At 38.3% G+C, this 17,468-nt stretch overlaps 1 protein-coding gene across 2 annotated transcripts in view; it reads left to right on the forward strand.

Annotated features, from left to right (window-relative positions):
- The window catches only part of TRPM3 (transient receptor potential cation channel subfamily M member 3), a 263,965-nt gene that overhangs the window by 227,826 nt on the left and 18,671 nt on the right, over positions 1-17,468 (forward strand). For both annotated transcript variants that reach the window (XM_056513620.1, XM_056513622.1), the window contains 3 exons: positions 2,609-2,737; positions 4,639-4,890; positions 9,902-10,076. In XM_056513620.1, the coding sequence (XP_056369595.1) occupies positions 2,609-2,737; positions 4,639-4,890; positions 9,902-10,076 (556 nt within the window). The remainder of the gene's footprint in view (positions 1-2,608; positions 2,738-4,638; positions 4,891-9,901; positions 10,077-17,468) is intronic.

Raw genomic sequence — 17,468 nt, forward strand, 5'->3', positions numbered from 1 at the left:
CAAGAGCAAACAGTATTTCAGGAATGTTAGAAGGTTAACTTATTACTGTGAAATCTAAGAGAAGGGGTAGCAAAAATTGTAGGAATGATATAACTATTTTATAGTAGTCTAAAAAGCTGCAAATAGATGAAAAATATATAAAAAGCAAAATCATTAGGCATCACTACTGCTAGCATTAACTGAGATATTAGAAGGAGGTAAGAGGCCATGTTTCTACCTCTTCTGAAGAGGAAAGCTGCAGAGGAATTGAGCCCCAAATAAAAGTCATCTTCTAAACATCAAAAGAGCTTTGCCCTAAGTTTTGCATTTTGGAACCACTTCAGTTTATGATCATTTAATTATTGCAATCAATCAGAAAAGAGGAGGGTGACCTCCTTATTGAAACATTAACCCTTTGATATAATTTCCAGGTTTGTCCTCTACCACAATGAGTATTCCAGTATTTTCTATAGAATGGGACTGCATCCGATAGAAGGGCTGGGTGCAATCCACCCTTAAAACTTCTTAGCAGGCACTCCTTTCCTTAGATTACTCAGGTACTGCCCTCAACAGTGACAACGGCAGCTCCTAGCTCTTTGTCAAGCCAGGTAAAAGTAAGAAAAGGTTGGGTTCAGTTAAAAGAATCTTGAGTATCAGCACTAACAGCTACACTGAAGTTTGACCACAGTGTTGGATCAGTGTAACCTCCTGGACAGTGAGAGCGGGTTAGAAGTGTGGGGAGGGAGAAGGAGGATGTCATTTGCTATCTGAAGGGCTTATTTCTTGGGTTAAAGTGGAGACATTTCAGTATGATTTTACTCACAAATCAAGATTCTTTTCTCTTTTGTCAAACAAAAACATTTGCAATTTTGAGTAAGTTTAAACTGATGTAAAGAAACCTGCCAAAACCAAAACCAGAAAAAGCCAGCATTTCAAAAGAAAACCTCATAGTTAGATTCCTTCAGTTTCTGTCACTTTTGTAACCTCAGTGTCCTTATTCTTTTGCCGTGCAGACAACAAGTGCTCACTAAATGCTGCTGAAGGAGATCAAAGTAGATTTCCTGATAAATAGTAATCTATAAGGTCTAAGAGGAGGGTTAAGTAACAGTGTCACCTGGCTTTTTGCTCTGTATTAGAAGGTGCAATTTCCTCTAGGGCGGTGCGTATTCAGTTCTGCCCAGATAAAGGTTCTGCTGACTCCAGTGTCATCCTAAGTGCTGGTGTATGTCAACATTGCTCTCCATTTCCTTCAGGAGTGGTAAGGGAACAACAGCCTCTAGACCTGCCCATTGCAATCCATCCTGCCTCAGAAACTGAAAGACAAATGAGATCATTTCCTCCTCAGACAAGAAGCAGTGCTTCAACTGTCTGGTTCCTCTGTACTGATAGTTAAGGCCAATAGAACAAATTCTCTTGAGAGTCCAGCAACTGGAACAAAAGCCAGAATCCTGTGGCTTTTACAAAGAGTGGAAATGACCTTCTCTAACAAATACAACAGGACTATAAACTCTATTCTGTGATGTGCAGAGCACTGAAATAATCCTGCCCGGAAGTCTCAAGGCCTTCTGTGGTTGTGTCAGCTTACATGTGATCCCCATGTACGCAACAGTGAGTAAAAGACAGTTGAGAGATAGAACTGAATGTAAATATAGATGTATGCATTACAGCTTTCTGTCACAATGACTAAATGTTCATGCACTGAGAGAACTGAGTCATCTTTTCTCTGACTTATATTTAGCCTTAAGATGCATTTTCTTATAGGGCTGCTGTTTAAAAGGCAAAGCAGACAGGCAGGATTCTGGCCTCCACAAGCCAGAATGGAATCCTTGCTAAAACCCATGCTCCAGAATGACACCCAGATTTCTTGAACTTCATGGATTTGATGCAATTTTCCTGGCCTGTCTTTTTTTGACAGACCATTTAATTGCATTCTGCATGCAGAAAAACAGAGAAAAAGAAACTAAAAACTGATTTCACACTTTCCTTTGGATCAAAAATTAACCTGGAAGGTGAATATATTGGGAAGGAAAAGAAAAACATTCACACTTAGAGATTTGCAAAATATATAAGGCAAATGAATGCATGTCTATGCTGGCTCCTTTCTGCAGCAGTATGAGTAGGAGTAGCAGTGTTCCAGGGAGGAAACATGCTATAGGCTACGTCAGTAGTACACTGGGTAAGAAGACCTCTAATAATGCCTAAAATCTGGACTCAGAATGTCAGACTCAGCCCCGATTAGGTGAACGGCAGGGGGAAAAACCAAGGAGGGGTTTAGAGGACTAAACGCTTTTAGAAGCAGATGAGGGAGAAATATTCACATAGCTTACTTAATTGGATATTTGACACAGTGGTATCAGAATTGCCATCACTGTGGAATGATCCAAGGGAACTGCATTAATAAAGTTTTTTTGAGGAGAGAGATATAGCTGGACATATGTCCCTGTTTTTTGCAGATTCCATACAGTATGTGAATTAATTTTGAGCTTTCTCAGACAACCCAGGACAGTCTTACTGTTCTTTTGTCTGTGAAACCCTGATTACAGCAGAATCAGGAACATCAAATCATATCCAAGAAATTAGCTCAGTTGTATAGATACTGACAACTGACATTAATTTTTTTTCTTTACAGCTGGCCTACATAGGCTACTTGATGCTGTTCAACTACATTGTGCTGGTGAAGATGGATCGCTGGCCATCTATTCAGGAGTGGATTGTCATCTCATACATTTTCACTCTGGGAATAGAGAAGATGAGAGAGGTAAAGTCTTCCCAGCCAAGAAGGAATGAAAAAGAAATAAGCATGGATTTTGAGGGCTTTTTTTTTCATTTTAATATCTGTTTTTATTCTTTTTCTCAGGGTACATTTTTATGAATGAGCTTATCATAAAATTGCCTCTTTTTTCAGAAATGCAGATGGACTGCCTTTAAAAAAAAGGAGGGAAAAAATCTATCTTATTTAATTTTAAAATCAGTTGTTTCTTTTTCTTCTTCTCTCCCTGTCTTTCTCTTTCTTCCTTTCTTTCTTTCTTTATTTCTTTCTCTTTCTCTCTTTCCTTCTTTCCTTCTTTCTTTCTTTCTTTCCTTATTTCCTTCTTCTTTGACAAATTTTCTATGTTCAAATTTCAGTGTGATGCTAATTTAGTAGCATTCACAAGTACAAGGTGATCTTCTGACAAGTCTAAAAGGTCAGCTAAATTGCTTAAAATGTGACTCTTTAAAATTTTTGTTGATTTGTCAAACAATGGTGTGCATCTCCCTAGGGATGCAAAAGCAGACATATAGAACAGAGATTTAAGGTAGCACTCAATCGATAAAGTTAATCCTGCCCCTTGTGTTCTCTCCCACCTAATGCTGTCCTCTTTCACTTAGCCAAAGGTGCATTTATTCCACAGTGACACCAGAGGCCTAATTCAGCCCTAATGTGAGTGAATGCAAGTCCCATTGACCTCAGCAGAAATAGCACATTTGTACCCCTGGGCTGAATCCGTTACCAGTTATGTTTGTGCATTCTGAAGCCAGTGCTCTGGAGGACTAGACTAAAAACGGTCTCGCAACACTTAGGTTTCAAAGGCAGGTTTATGACAATGTTTGGTAAGTGCAATGTTATAAATGAAAGGAACAGAGAAAAGGCACTTCTTGAGTGCCCCATGAGTATCCATCATTGAGTAAAAGAGAAAGAAGGCAGTGGCAGTAGCCACACAAGGACTCTGCAATGCAGATGGAGGCAACACACTGCTGGCTCACCAGGTGGGAGGTCGCAGACAGCAGTTGTGTGAGCTGATTTTTGTCTAATCATTCACCCCAAACGGTCCTTTCCACAAAAGTTTACCAAGAACATTTGCCACAATTGATTTCTAAGGGAATGTTGGAATTGTTCACAGATGAGCCTAAAGTTCATTCTAAAAACAGGTTATACACATGACATTCTTCTTCTTTGAGGAACTGAATGAGTTTGCTCAAATGTTCTTGGGCTAAATACAGAAAATTAAAACCAACAGCTTGTTAACTTACTAAAAGGTAGGACTTATTCATGGAGATCACTTGAATAATAGTTTTAAGAGTAGTTTGGGAATACAATCAAGTTTCACAAATGATCTTGCAAGGAGAATGACAGTAAATTCATAAGTTAATTTTTTTTGTGACCTTTATTTTTGGCTGTGGAACTTAATTTCCAAAACCAAGGCCAAGTATGTAGTATCTCTCTGTATTAACTTTCTGATGCAGAGCTTTATGGTTATTCATTGTTTCTTGGTCATTTGATACACATTTTAATGTAACTTTCTTAAAATATACAGCCTCTTTAAGTGTGAATTTTCTGATTAAAAAAATCTTTTAGTATTTTACCCTCTGGTCCAAGACTCTAAGTAGGGTTAATACATTTGAAAAACAAAAATACATGTATTTATTTCTTCTGATTTCATGAGGATTTTAGACTGAGTGATTGCTCTATTATTTAAAGTATCTTTCACATAGAAGGATTTTAAGAATGGCTGAAATAGAAGGTTTTGGGGGGAAAAAAACTGACAGTACTTGAGATATTTGGAGTATAGTTGTCTATCAGCTTTGCTTTTGGCCTGTGTGGCATATATCTATCAGCTGACTATAGATTTCTTCAGCTTTAAGACAGCTCAGTTCCTCTCCATTTCCTCTGTTCTCCAGATCCTCATGTCCGAGCCTGGGAAACTGCTGCAAAAAGTGAAGGTTTGGCTCCAGGAGTACTGGAATGTCACCGACCTCATAGCTATCCTCCTGTTCTCCGTTGGGATGATTCTCCGCCTGCAGGACCTGCCTCTCCGGAGCGACGGGCGCGTGATCTACTGCGTCAACATCATCTACTGGTACATCCGGCTGCTGGACATCTTCGGCGTGAACAAGTACCTGGGGCCCTACGTCATGATGATTGGGAAAATGGTAAGAGCTTTGGCAGCCTGTTCCTGGCTCTGTGTCCTTAGCCAGAAACATTGCTGCAGATCTACCTGTGTTTTTTTACACATTACCCGTAGGCTAGAAATCAGTGCTCTATAGAATGAAAACCTCTGGAATCGAGGATTAGATTTTTCCTGTTCTGTTAGATGATGTATGCTTTGTCTTTCTCTGAGATCACTCTTCAACAGCAGAGCCACCCTACCTCCCTCTGCTCCTCGTTTGCAGAAAGAACAAAGGAGATTTGGTGATTATGAAGGAAGGGGGTTTGTTAAAGTAAAAAAAATTGATCTAATGTGTAGTATTCTGAGACTCTCAATGTGTTGTAATAGTCATAGTGTACTCAAAACTATAAATGTTAGAGTTAAGACTGACCCTTCTATAGTTTGATCCATATCCGCATGCTTTTCCATCATTTTAGTTCAGATATGTCCTTATGAGATGAGGAACCTATTTGCAGAAGTGCAGCCTCTGTGCCCTGGCCAATTTAATTGTACACACCATAGCAGGAATACTAACAGCTTGTGTAATAGTAAATGCATGCACAAGGAATCAGGAGACATTTGCTTCTAAGTGCTCGACTTTTGATTTTTTTTCAATTTTTGATTTTCATGTTTCGATTGAAATGTTGCAATTAGGCAGCATTTTGCTTGTTTCAGTTAAAGAAAATGGCTCGGTTTAGAGATGCCTATGCACGTGCACACATCCCTGATACTTGGATACCTGAACATGTGTTCATGTTTCACATGCAGTATGCAGCTTTTCTTGTGTAAATCGTGTCCGTTTCATGCATTTTGGGGTTTAAGATTTGGGTTTTTTTAAGTAGAAAGCCCCTTGAAGAAAAAAATAAATTAAACTGAATATTAACTCCTCTAGATGAAATATGACTGCTGTCTGTTTGCTGTGTGACAATAATCAGCAAGTCCAAACAGGCTGTCTGTAGTATTTATCTTACAATGGCCTTAAAGAAAAGCTTCATCCATCCTCACCATCATAAAGAAAGGGAACATGCATCAGTGCATGGAATACAATATCTCCTTGATTATACACTACTCATATCAGGCTCACTGAGCAGACATAAAACTGAAATGCAAAATACATACCCAGTAACACACCCTGACCCAACAGGGAACCATTGTCTTATCTCCTCAGTTTACCAGCTTTCTACTGCAAGCCCACAGTGGTGGGTTTGACAAAGAAGAACAGCTTGGTGGGAAAAAACTGAGGGAGAGAGATTAAGGGAAAACATGAAAGTGATAGTTGAGATTTTATGTCCTGAAAAAGGGGTTTTGACGTGCCCTTCTTTCAAGAAAGCCTGTAGGAGGTCGCCATGAGGTTTTGCAGAGCTCCAGAGTGAAAATACTCAGCAGTTCTTGTTGGAAGTTGTTGTTAAAAGATATCAGAATCAGAGAAAAGTATTCAGATCAATGGGAAAACACTGCTTTAGCAGGTTTCTTTCCTGCCACATTTGCACTCTCTTTCTGCCAGTGGATGGGGTGGTCACTGGGACAAAACACAGTGTATAAAACTTCTGAAAAAACAACTACACTTGTACTCTGCTTTATTTTTCACAGCCACGTGTACTAAAAGTTTCAGAATTGTGGTGCAAACACAGGCAATGTGAGAAACAGTTAAGCAATAGAGGGGCCATGTATAAAAACTTCTAGCAGTCAGTGTTACAGGTGGCTGATGGCAGTCCAACTCCACCAGCACTATAAAGAGTGGTTTATTTTTCTTCTAGGTCACACAGAAAGGAAGTGATTGAAATTAACAACATTTTTGTTCCTTTGTCACTTTCACATGTGTACAACAAATCAAACCTCACTCCACTTTCTGTGGAAAACAGATGCAGGAAAATCACTAGTCTCTGTGGGCTCTGTACCTACATTAAAGGGTGTTGAATTTAGCTGCCAAGCTGTTCTGAAGCTCTGGGCAGCTGTTAAAGGAGGCAGATTCTTCTATTTTGTGCCTTCTTGTTGCTTGGTTTTCATGATTTGTCCAACTTTCCTTGCACTTTCAGCCACTCTGACACATCCAATGCACTAGTTTGAGCTACACAGCCTCTCACATCTGTTTTCTGACCAGCTTGTGCTCCTGTGCAGCTCATGTCCAACTCTTGCACTCCCTGGGATTTGCACCTGCTGACTCCAGGCTGCTCCATGGGCTCTCTTGTGTTATTTTGTTTAAATCACGTGTCTCTCTACCTCCTTGTGTTCTGTCTTCCAAATGGTGTTGAAAGTTCAACACTATGAAGCACTATGAAGGACATCAAGCTGGTTTTACATATTTCTACAGAGTAAGCACATCACAGCTACTGAGGTCCTCAACAGATCATATTTAATGCCTGAGACCCTTTTCTTGAGCTTTAGTTTTAGACTCAGTAGGAAAAAGATGGCTATTTCTATCTTTCCAGTGTTGAGGAGCTTTCTCTTCACCTGCCTCTACACTGCAGTCAACAAAATAGCTGTAATGAGTTTTACCTGTGGCCACTCTGAACAAATATGCAAGCGAAATTAAGCAGGGAGCAGGAATGGGCTTGAGTGCTTTAAAAGCAATAGGTTAAAGCAAGGATGAAGATACAGGGAGGAAACTGAATGGCCAAGCTTATTATTATCGACTGATTTCAGTAACAGAATATGCTTGTGCTTTTCTGATTTCTCCATAGAGATAGATTTAATTTCATTTAGAAAATTTCAGGAATGAAATGAAATTACTGTGGAATGTCAAGAGAGTCAGAGGTATATCAGTTCCTTTAATGTGTGGAAATATTTGCATTTTCTTAGCCTTTCTGCAAATACAGAAGTCAAAATACAGCCAACTTCTTCATGAGATTGTACCCCAGAACATTGTAGTTTATCACTTTTTGAACAGGTGACGGATGAGTTCTTCAGAACGATTGAAGTAGACATTGCCTTGCTAAAACAGCAATTTTAATATGATTAGGCTAAAAGGACCTGATACAATGCTCATTAAAATCAGTGAAACTTGTTCATATATTTCATTGTATTTCTGACTAGTTACTGAGAGATAGAAGTTAGAAGAGTTAGAAGATACCAAACTGAAGGAGGAGAAAAGTAATGTGCATCTTGAATACAGAGCAGCACTAAAAATTTTATTTCTTGCAAGATCACACCTGTGTGATACCTGATCACACTTGAAACATTTAAGACATTGTCTTAAATTTCCTCAAAGTACTCATTTTGTTTATATTTTTGCATGACATTTTAAAATAATTATTACATTACATCATATAAAGTTGTGTATTGCCATCTGAAACAAAGTTTGATCAGACAAGAAATGAGGAATCAGGTTTCCCCTTCAGGTTTGTTCCCTAAAAGCAGTGAGAACTAAGTATTAATATTCAGCTTTCCTATTTCAGGATGCTTTATGAAGTACAATGATCTGAAATTCCTCTTCTTAAAGGAATATTTTTTGAGAGATTAATGACTTCACTGGGTTTTAATTATTTAAAGCATTTCTTTTCCTCTCCCATATCCCCGAGGTTTTTTCCTTTCTTGCTTGCTTTCTTTATGAACCTCAAGACTTTTGTTTTTCCCTGCTTTTCTTTCACTTGTCCTCAGTTCCTTCTTTCCATCTTCCTGATTCTCTCTCATCTGACCCCTACTCGGCTGGTGCCTCTCTCTAAACATGAGAGACAAACATTTTCTCTTTGCTGCCCTGCAACACTCTTCTGTCTGGTACCTACTTTCCCAGTGTTACTTTGCCCTCGGGTTGCTTTGAAATCGAGGAGCCCCTGCAGCAGTACCAGATCCATCTGCTGTGAGTGGGTGCCTCTTCCAGCAGCTCCTGCCAGCAGCAGCCCTGCCCTGGGGCTGCAGCAGGTGCCCCCTGGAGCCGGGGCCAGCAGCGCAGTGAGGCGCAGCCTGGCTTCACACCTCTCTTCAAGGAAGGCTGAATTCGGCTGAGCCAGAAAATGCAGAGACTGGAGGGAATGAAACTCATAAGGTTTAGCAGATTCTTAACTTGAGTTTTGGCTAGAGACCAAAGTTTCGTCCAGAACTGTGAAAAACAGCGTCGTTGTAACAATTCTAAAGACCCAGCAAGTCTGTAAGTTTTAAAGGTACCTTACCAGGGATTTACACGACTCCCAGTTTTTTCACATTCACTTTGGGTTATCTCTGCTGTACCTGCCTGATGCCCATTGTTCTGCTCCCTTGAGGGAGTGAACAGTACCTCCTCTAATTTTCAGATCTATCCAGCATCTTATAGGATTGCGGTCCCACTTTTTCAGAAACATTTTGAATGGGTGAGTGCTGTTTGCAAACGCTAGTTAATCTTGGGCATATTCTAATGAGGCCCTCAACCATGGAGAAGAATGGAGTTCACTGTCTGTTATCTGATTGGGTTTTTGTAATAAGGCATTTCTCAGACTCCCCCACCAAGCAGATTTTCAGCCCAGCCAGTATCACAGCTTTCCTTTCTCACTGGTTGCCACTGTGGTGTCCCTTATGTCGCAGTAACAGGCTGTTCTGCCACCCGTTCCTCCTTATGTTAGTTGCAATCCCTTTGCTCCAAGATAATGACTACCAGTGGATAAAATTATCCATGTCAGTCCTTTTGCTTATGTGCAGTTGCCACTTGGTGCCTATAAACAATACATTATCTCATGACCCTTGCCCAGACCAGGTTGCTGTGAACAAGACCAGGTTCCAGTGAACCTATATATTCTTGTTGAGGCAACTGGGGTGACCAGATGGTACTTTGTATTTTCAAGCCTATTCATAACATTTGGATTGTTCTTAAAAGTAACACTAGGTAAAACCAATGACACAATAATACCACTTCTCTGCTTGGAAAAATACTTTTTTATGTGTAAATGAGAATGGCTTTTCAAAATTTGTTTTTGAAAATTCTGTTTCTAAGATTCACAGACCTTTTCTGTTTTTTGCAGCACATAATAAAAGGAATATGGACATATAAGTTCCTCTAATTCTTGTCCTTTCTCTCTTTCTCTTCTTTTTCCTGTCATTACATTCAGATGATAGACATGATGTACTTTGTCATCATCATGTTGGTGGTTCTGATGAGCTTTGGTGTGGCAAGACAGGCAATTCTCTTCCCCAATGAGGAGCCTTCGTGGAAGCTGGCGAAAAACATTTTTTACATGCCTTACTGGATGATCTATGGGGAAGTGTTTGCAGACCAGATAGACCGTAAGCAAGTTTATGATTCTCATACTCCAAAGTCAGGTATCCAGCTTTGATCAGATGGTGTCCTATCAGAGCATGTGTGTTTGCTCAATAAATGGCTCTGCATAGAGGTACTTCTTCAGCACAGAAAGTGGTTGAAAAAGTACTTTTTCAGCTAATATTGGGGTGTCAGTCTCAGAACATGCTTCTGACATCTCTTTGCAATCATATAACTAGAAATCTGTAATGCTGATTATCATGCATGTAAAGAAGTCCTGGTCCTTTTTACCAGCTTGGTGGCAAGAATCCCCTTCCAGCTATCCAACATGAATTTGGGGCTATACCTGGGACACAAAAAGTCACTTCTTTTTTTCTCATCCTTTGGTTTATTTTTAGACCTAAATAGTTTTTATCCAACTTCATATTGAGCACCATGTCTAATAAGTAAGGGTTAGACTTTCAGCTCCTGTACTTCATGGAGATCTAATCCAATGAGTTTTCTTTTCTCTGTTACCTTCTCAGTGCCACATTTAATCTAAACCCTATAATGCAATTCTTTAGGTCTAATAATTAGATCCATTTTTAGAATATTGCTGAAATTATTTTTAGAAGGCAAGACTGTGCTCACACCAATGCAAACATGAAAAGAACCAGTATTAAATGTATTATCTCCTTCAGATTTATTGTGTAGGTGATCAGGAAAACGCTGATTTTCTGTTTAGATTAAATCTTGTGGTGCCACTCATTGCATTACCACCAAATGAGAGAGCTAGTCATGAGAAATGATGCAGTAGATGACCAAACTAAAATCACAATGTAATCTTTTGCAACTACTGACATGTAACTGATGTTCATCATTCCTACTTAACTAAGGGTAAGTCTTGGTACATTTGGAAGGCAGAATGTTTTCCAGTGGCAGATGGCTTCCATTAAAGCTCTGTTTAGGATGTTTCATTTTATTCTATGTACCCTCTTAGGAAAGGGCAGTCTTTTCAAAATTTGTTTGCTGTTTGTTCAGTATTGACAAAGTTTGAATGAAAAAAAGGTATGTCTTGAGCTTTTTCCTGAGCAGATTAAAAGCAGTAAGTATATCTATATCACAAATAATGCCCCCAGCTGAATATCGTTTCAGATGGATAGATGTATACATATCCCATAACAGATATTTCAGCAGTTTCATGTTAATTTCTTCCTCCTGGCTAGCACAGAATCAGTATTGTGGATACAGACGAAACCTCTTTTTTAACTTTGCTTCCCTACTTGATTTTCAGAGGCAGCATGGAATGCAGGGAAGTTAGAAAATACCTATAATCACAAATTTCTCACTGTGTTTCACTTTTAACCCAATTCCCTCAATTTTGTCCTTTTCCCTTCTCTTTTATTTTTAAAAGTTTGTTAATTACAAACGCATAATATTTGGGGATATGAAACTTCATCTTACTCTGAAAGCATATTTTAGAGTGATTAAGGTTTGTACCATTAAACTACAACTTCCTTCTACAAGTAGAATTTTGTCTGTCCCTCTACACTCTCCTGGAAATCATCCTGATATCTGAGAGATGTACAAAAAAGTAAGCTACTCTAACATTTCTAGTTTTCCTTTTTTTAAGAAAAATTATTTCTATCTATTTCATTATGTTTTAAAAGTTATTTGTGAACTATGCCATTAAGGCTGACCAGATACAATATCTGAATCCATCTCATCAGGTGGCAGCCTTTTTAATCCATTACTTTGATTTTTATTTCAACACACTGCTAGCTGCCTTGCTCTAAAACAGTGCATATTTACGTTTTTTACCCATAATTTCTTTATTCATATAATTTTTTAAGGAAAAACATTAGCTAGAATATGTGTTAGTGTCTTGTTGGTATGTGATCTTACCTTCATCTCAAAAGTGAGGACAGATTATATCCTCACTTCTAGGATTATGAATACATTATTCAGTGATGGTGTTTGTTATCAGTGATGCCCATAACTACTACACACGTACAAATTTCTGACTAAGAATCAGTTGTAAAGTGGAGGGGAAGGAGAGTGAATCTTTTAGTCTGTGTTCAAATTTTCAGGTAAAGTCAACAACACCAGCAAAACCACTCTTAAGTAGTTCCTCTCGAACTGATGGTTCATCGTAATATGACCACTAAAAAAATCTAAAAGTCTTGTCATATTAAGTAGGTGCTTCATATAAAAAGATGTAGAACTAGAATGGCCAGCTTCAGTAATTCTTAGATGAAGAAGTGAGAACCACTGAAAATGCCTAAAACATGCTGGGGAAGGAACCACAGACAGTAATACATGGAAGAGTGACCGCTGCTGGAAATGGAGACATCCTGGGTTCCTGCTGCTCCTTCAGTCCCATTGAGTCCACAGCCCATATGGACTTGGGGAATGGGAAACTAGAAAACACAGACTTTACTAGCACAGTGCAAGCAAAATGGTCTCCCTCCAGGTCTTTGAGCAGGAGGTTAGTAGAATATGATCTATAAACAGAGGAGGTGCAATTACAATTAATTAGACTATATTGTTCCCACAGCTATATCCAGCTGGTCAGCTAATTCTATATAGCTGATCTGGCATGGACAGAAGGTGACACATACCATGTTGTCTACTCATGAAGTTTTAGCAGTTACATGAAATTACGTTCATTGGAAATATGTAAAGATCAAGGAGCAGTCAAGCTACTTCATGGAAAAGTCCAACCAGTCAAAATATCAGTCCAAGTGAAACATCAATAATTTCAGAAAGCACCTTGAGCTATTGAGTTTTAACTTGGGCCTAGAAAACCCCAGTTAGCAACTATTGGGATTAGAGAGAAAGGCTTAGATAGATCAGAGAACTGAAAGCAGGCAGTATGCTAATCAAATTTATGAATTATTTAAAGGTCAGGAAATGAAAAATTAATATATTTCAGGAAAGGAATAATAATAAGAGCTTGATAAATTGAAAAAATGAGACTGATATCAATTATGTAGTTAAATAAAATATATTATTATCCACTGATAGCTGGGGGAGGAAGGAGAATCTGAATCAGAGGGTTGGTGATGGCAACTGTCTCACTTTGAAGCTGTCCTTCCTAATCCACCTGAGCCTTTGCTGCCCAATGGGAGCCATGTAACTGCTTTAGGGAATGCCTGACCAGAAGTGCATTTCCCACAAACACTGTAAAATCTCTCCCTTGGTTCACCACACATTGGCACTTGTGCTGGCAGTTTTAGCCAGGAAAATTCATGACATAGTTCTCACCTGTGAAGAACTTTGTTTTCACATTACAAAACTATTATTCCCTCTAGAACACTATGGATACAGAAGGAAAATACTGAAGAGGAAAGGTGAGTTTGTTGGCAAAAACCACATAGATAGAGGAAGTAAATGCCAGCTTGGGAAATGGCAGTCGTCTGTAGAAAATGAACATCAGAGTTTGCATTTTCCTGTATCCAGAAGGCTAAGCAACTGAGCCTGCTGTTAGTCAACATGGCTTTTGGGAAGTTTTTCAGATTTTCCTGGTGTCTCACAGGTCAGATTTCCATCTGGATTTTCATACCAGCTGACAGTACTTCACATGCCATCTGGAATCTGAAGATCAGTCTGAGTTGTGTTTGTTTCTTCTATCTATTTCTGTTTTGGAAAAGCCTACCTAGTTTAAGAAAAAAGATGGGACTGCCTTCTCTTTCAGTTGTATGGGAGGAATATCAAGTAACCAGAAAGCAATCATTTCAGAAGATGAGAGATCATTATACACAGGTTTTAACTATTAATGAACTTCAGAGGAAACTATAATTACTACAAAAACTTTTTAAAAATTCTTTAGATTTCATAATCTTTTAGATTTAAGTTTTATAATTCTTGAAAATTTCTTAGTACAGATGAAAATTATATGCTAAACTCTTTATGACCTTACAAATTACATGCTTTTTATGACTCAATAGGCACTTCCTACGAGGCCTGTCATTTGCATGGACCATTCTGGAATTAGAACAAACAGAGCAGCTCTGTACAAAACAGAATAAATCATACTTGTGGCAATACTTTTAACATTGTTAGACAAAGGTAGTGAATAAGATTTTTGTGCAGACTACTAAAAATTTTGAAAGTCTCTCTGGGTTGGATTGCAGCAGTATTCCCATATTTAGCACTCCTGATGTTGTGATTTGGATTCTATTTAGTTGGCTGTTTTTAATGGGGGAAGGAGGGGAGTAGGAGGGGGAAGAAAGCACTAGAGTGAACAAGAAAAATACAAGGAAATACAGGGATTTACTGTAATTATTGTTAAAATATCAGCAGATTGAAGAGACCCTTCAAAATCACATTTAATGTGGGCTGGGACAAGGAGCAACATGGAAAGTCAGGATTGTAGTTGAAGAAACTTTCTTGAAGTAATGAGACTCCCTGAATATTTCTACTGTTCAACTCCCTGAATATTTCTACTGATGAACAGAGTAATTTTGTGAAATTCAGGGTTCACAGATTTTAGAAGAGAGCAACTTCAGGAAGGCCACTTAATTTTTTTTGGAGGGGGATGGAGTGGGGAGCGGGAAGAGGTTTCAATGTTTACTAGTCTGGTAAGCTGGTAAAATTGCTTATACATTTGATTCAGAAATTATGAAGCACTTTCACATCCTTTTAGTTTATTGAGGGTCAAAATTGAAAGGTGCCTATATACTCATAAATACAATTATTAAAGTGCATTAAAAATATCCAGACTTGAATTTAAAAAAAAAAAAAAAAATGTTTATTGCTATTTGGTTGCACTTATTTGTTTCCACGTTATTTAGAAATGGCAGCATGCGAAAGCATTCCTCTGTTTCTTGTGATTTCAAAAAAATCAGCTTGTGTAATAAAAGTGGTATTTATATAGAATTATATAGAATTTTGCATCAAAGGCAAAAAGCTATTCAGTTGCAGAGTTGTTCAATTATGCACTTTTGTCTCTTCGTTATTTCGCACCCCTGCATTGGAAGGGTGCAGCTGGGGGCAGAGCCGTGATGCAGAAACTCACAAGTATCTTTTGCCAAGCCCTCCACCTGACACACAGTAAAAGTGACCAGTGTCCATTCTATGACAGTAATTGCAGCAGGGAAACTAATTCTTCCGGAGCTCCACCTCCATGTTAGTCCTGAAACCCACAGAGGCTTGAATTACTGTTGGTTTTTTTACACGTATTTCCTGGACAGGAAAGAGGAAGGGTTAGGTTTGTAGCAGGAAAGGCCCGGCAGGAAACTGTAAATGTCAGGAAGGAAAAATAAGCATGGAAAGAGATTGTGAAAAAGGGAACAAGGGATGCAGAAAGTATGTACATCTACAGGTGTCAGGATGAGATGTTTGAAATCTGAGTGAAGTTAATTTGTGTAATTGAAATTAAAACTCCAACCATTTGCTGTTTTCTAAAGCCTAAGTTCAGGACATACTGTCTGAACTTTATCCAGTGGCCTGTAGGTATAAGAGTTGTTGGCTTTTTCAGTTACCTGAGACTGGCATATCCTTATGCTAATGGAATTTGCTTCAGTAAAGCATTTTGCAAGAATTGAGTATTCTATGGTTTGTGTTAGAGCAAGGCTATAATGTAAAACAGATGAGTCAAGTTTGCATACATGTTAATATTGTATTTTGAAATAAATTACAATATCTTACTGCATATATTACAAAAATTATTTCATTTCTTCGAAAATAATTAGAATGTTCAAGTGATGTTACACATGAAGGGCAGTGCAAATTCCTCAAGGGTGAGGCAAGGCACACACCTTTAATTAATAGTGGGGGAAAAAAAAACTTTAAAAATAAATGTCATAGTTTAAAGATGAAAGAAGATGTTCACTGATGTGACATGGAACACAGACTTCTGCATTTTTGGACATATGTCATACATTTTCTTATGCAGCTGAAAATGTGACAGTTAAGTGGTGGCTTAGGTCTCCACAAGTAAGGCAAAAAATTAGTATTCCCATGTTATTTAAAAACTGTACCCACAACAGAACATGCAAAAGAGAAAAACTTCTGCAAAGCTTCAGGACAAGCTGAACCACAGTGGGTGTATAGAATAGACTGTGGGAATATGTCTGCACAGGAAATCTAATTTGGCCATTCCTGGGTGGCATAAACTGACAGAAATTACCCAGCTGCAAGCAAGAAGAGCTGGAGAAATAGTTTTTGTCTTCTTAACGGATTTTTTTTTCCAGATTAAATTCAATATTTTTTGAAGAAGAAAAAAAAGAAATAATAGAGGTGGAAACAGAGTTGGAGCTGCGTTTTTGATCTCATTTATCTAAGATTTGAAAAATGCTTTTTAAAATTTTTCTCATTACTTGAAAAGATATTATTTATTCTGTTTTCAGCACAAAAAAAGGACAAGATTTTTCTTCAACTGATACTGCAATTGTTCCATTGGGTTTTGGTACTTTGTTGTATAGGACTTTGTACATCTGACTCAATAAATGTGCAAGTTAATGTTTCCACACAAACAGAGACACAAGTTTCATGTTAAATGCTGATAGCAAGAGATATTGGATGGTGCAGTATCTGCTGGGTGAAGGCTGAGAGCAGAGAGCCTCACACTCACAGCATCTCACTGACAGTATTTTGAATGTCTGAATGAAACCGCTGCTTGGAGAAATGTAGAAATAGAACTGCCTTAAAATTATCTGCAAAGTGATACTCAATAATGAGAAAGGTAGAATTGCTTAGTCTCAGCCTGCTTCAGTAATAAAATGTCTTTTTGTAAATAGGAAGGACTGGTGACACCATGTTCCAAACACAATGGAACTGCTGATAAAAAGCGGTATTGCTTTTATTTGACTGTGTAATTTTTTTTGAGTGAGTTAAGTATTTTTGTAGAGGTCATGTAGTCTTGTATCCCATATAGTACAATATTTCTGTGTGTAAAAGGCTAGGATCTGTGTGTAGTGCCCAAAACAAAGTACCAAAATCACACATAATGTGTTTGCCAGTGCAGACATCCACAAGTGAATGTCAAGCTCAGTGAACCAAGTTCAGAAGAGCTTTTTTGAGAAGATGCAATAGTTGGAAATATGGATTTGTTGCCATACAATGAAATTTTACACATGGCAGCAGCAAACTTCATTTTCCATGAACTCAGTACAAAACCCTCATTGATATCACTAGGAACTGAGCCAGTGCTGAGCACTTTGGAAATTCTTCTTTTTGATAGAGATGAGGGGCAGCTAGCTGTAATGCTGTGCAGAATTTACTAAGATGGTTTGTATATGTAAGCTGCTGCTTCCATTGTTTTCTTGAAAAGCTGATTATGGAGGTACATAGAACCACCAGGGCTAGAGAGACATAAACTGAACCCATGCTTGCAAGTGCAGATTACCCATCACTGCACGTGAAGGCATATTAAAACACAAGCAGAGAAAACTATTTCACCATGTTTTCTCTCCCCTTGCTTCAGTTCTACAACA

The sequence above is a fragment of the Oenanthe melanoleuca genome, chromosome Z (assembly GCF_029582105.1).
Source record: "Oenanthe melanoleuca isolate GR-GAL-2019-014 chromosome Z, OMel1.0, whole genome shotgun sequence".
NCBI classification, from domain to species: domain Eukaryota; kingdom Metazoa; phylum Chordata; class Aves; order Passeriformes; family Muscicapidae; genus Oenanthe; species Oenanthe melanoleuca.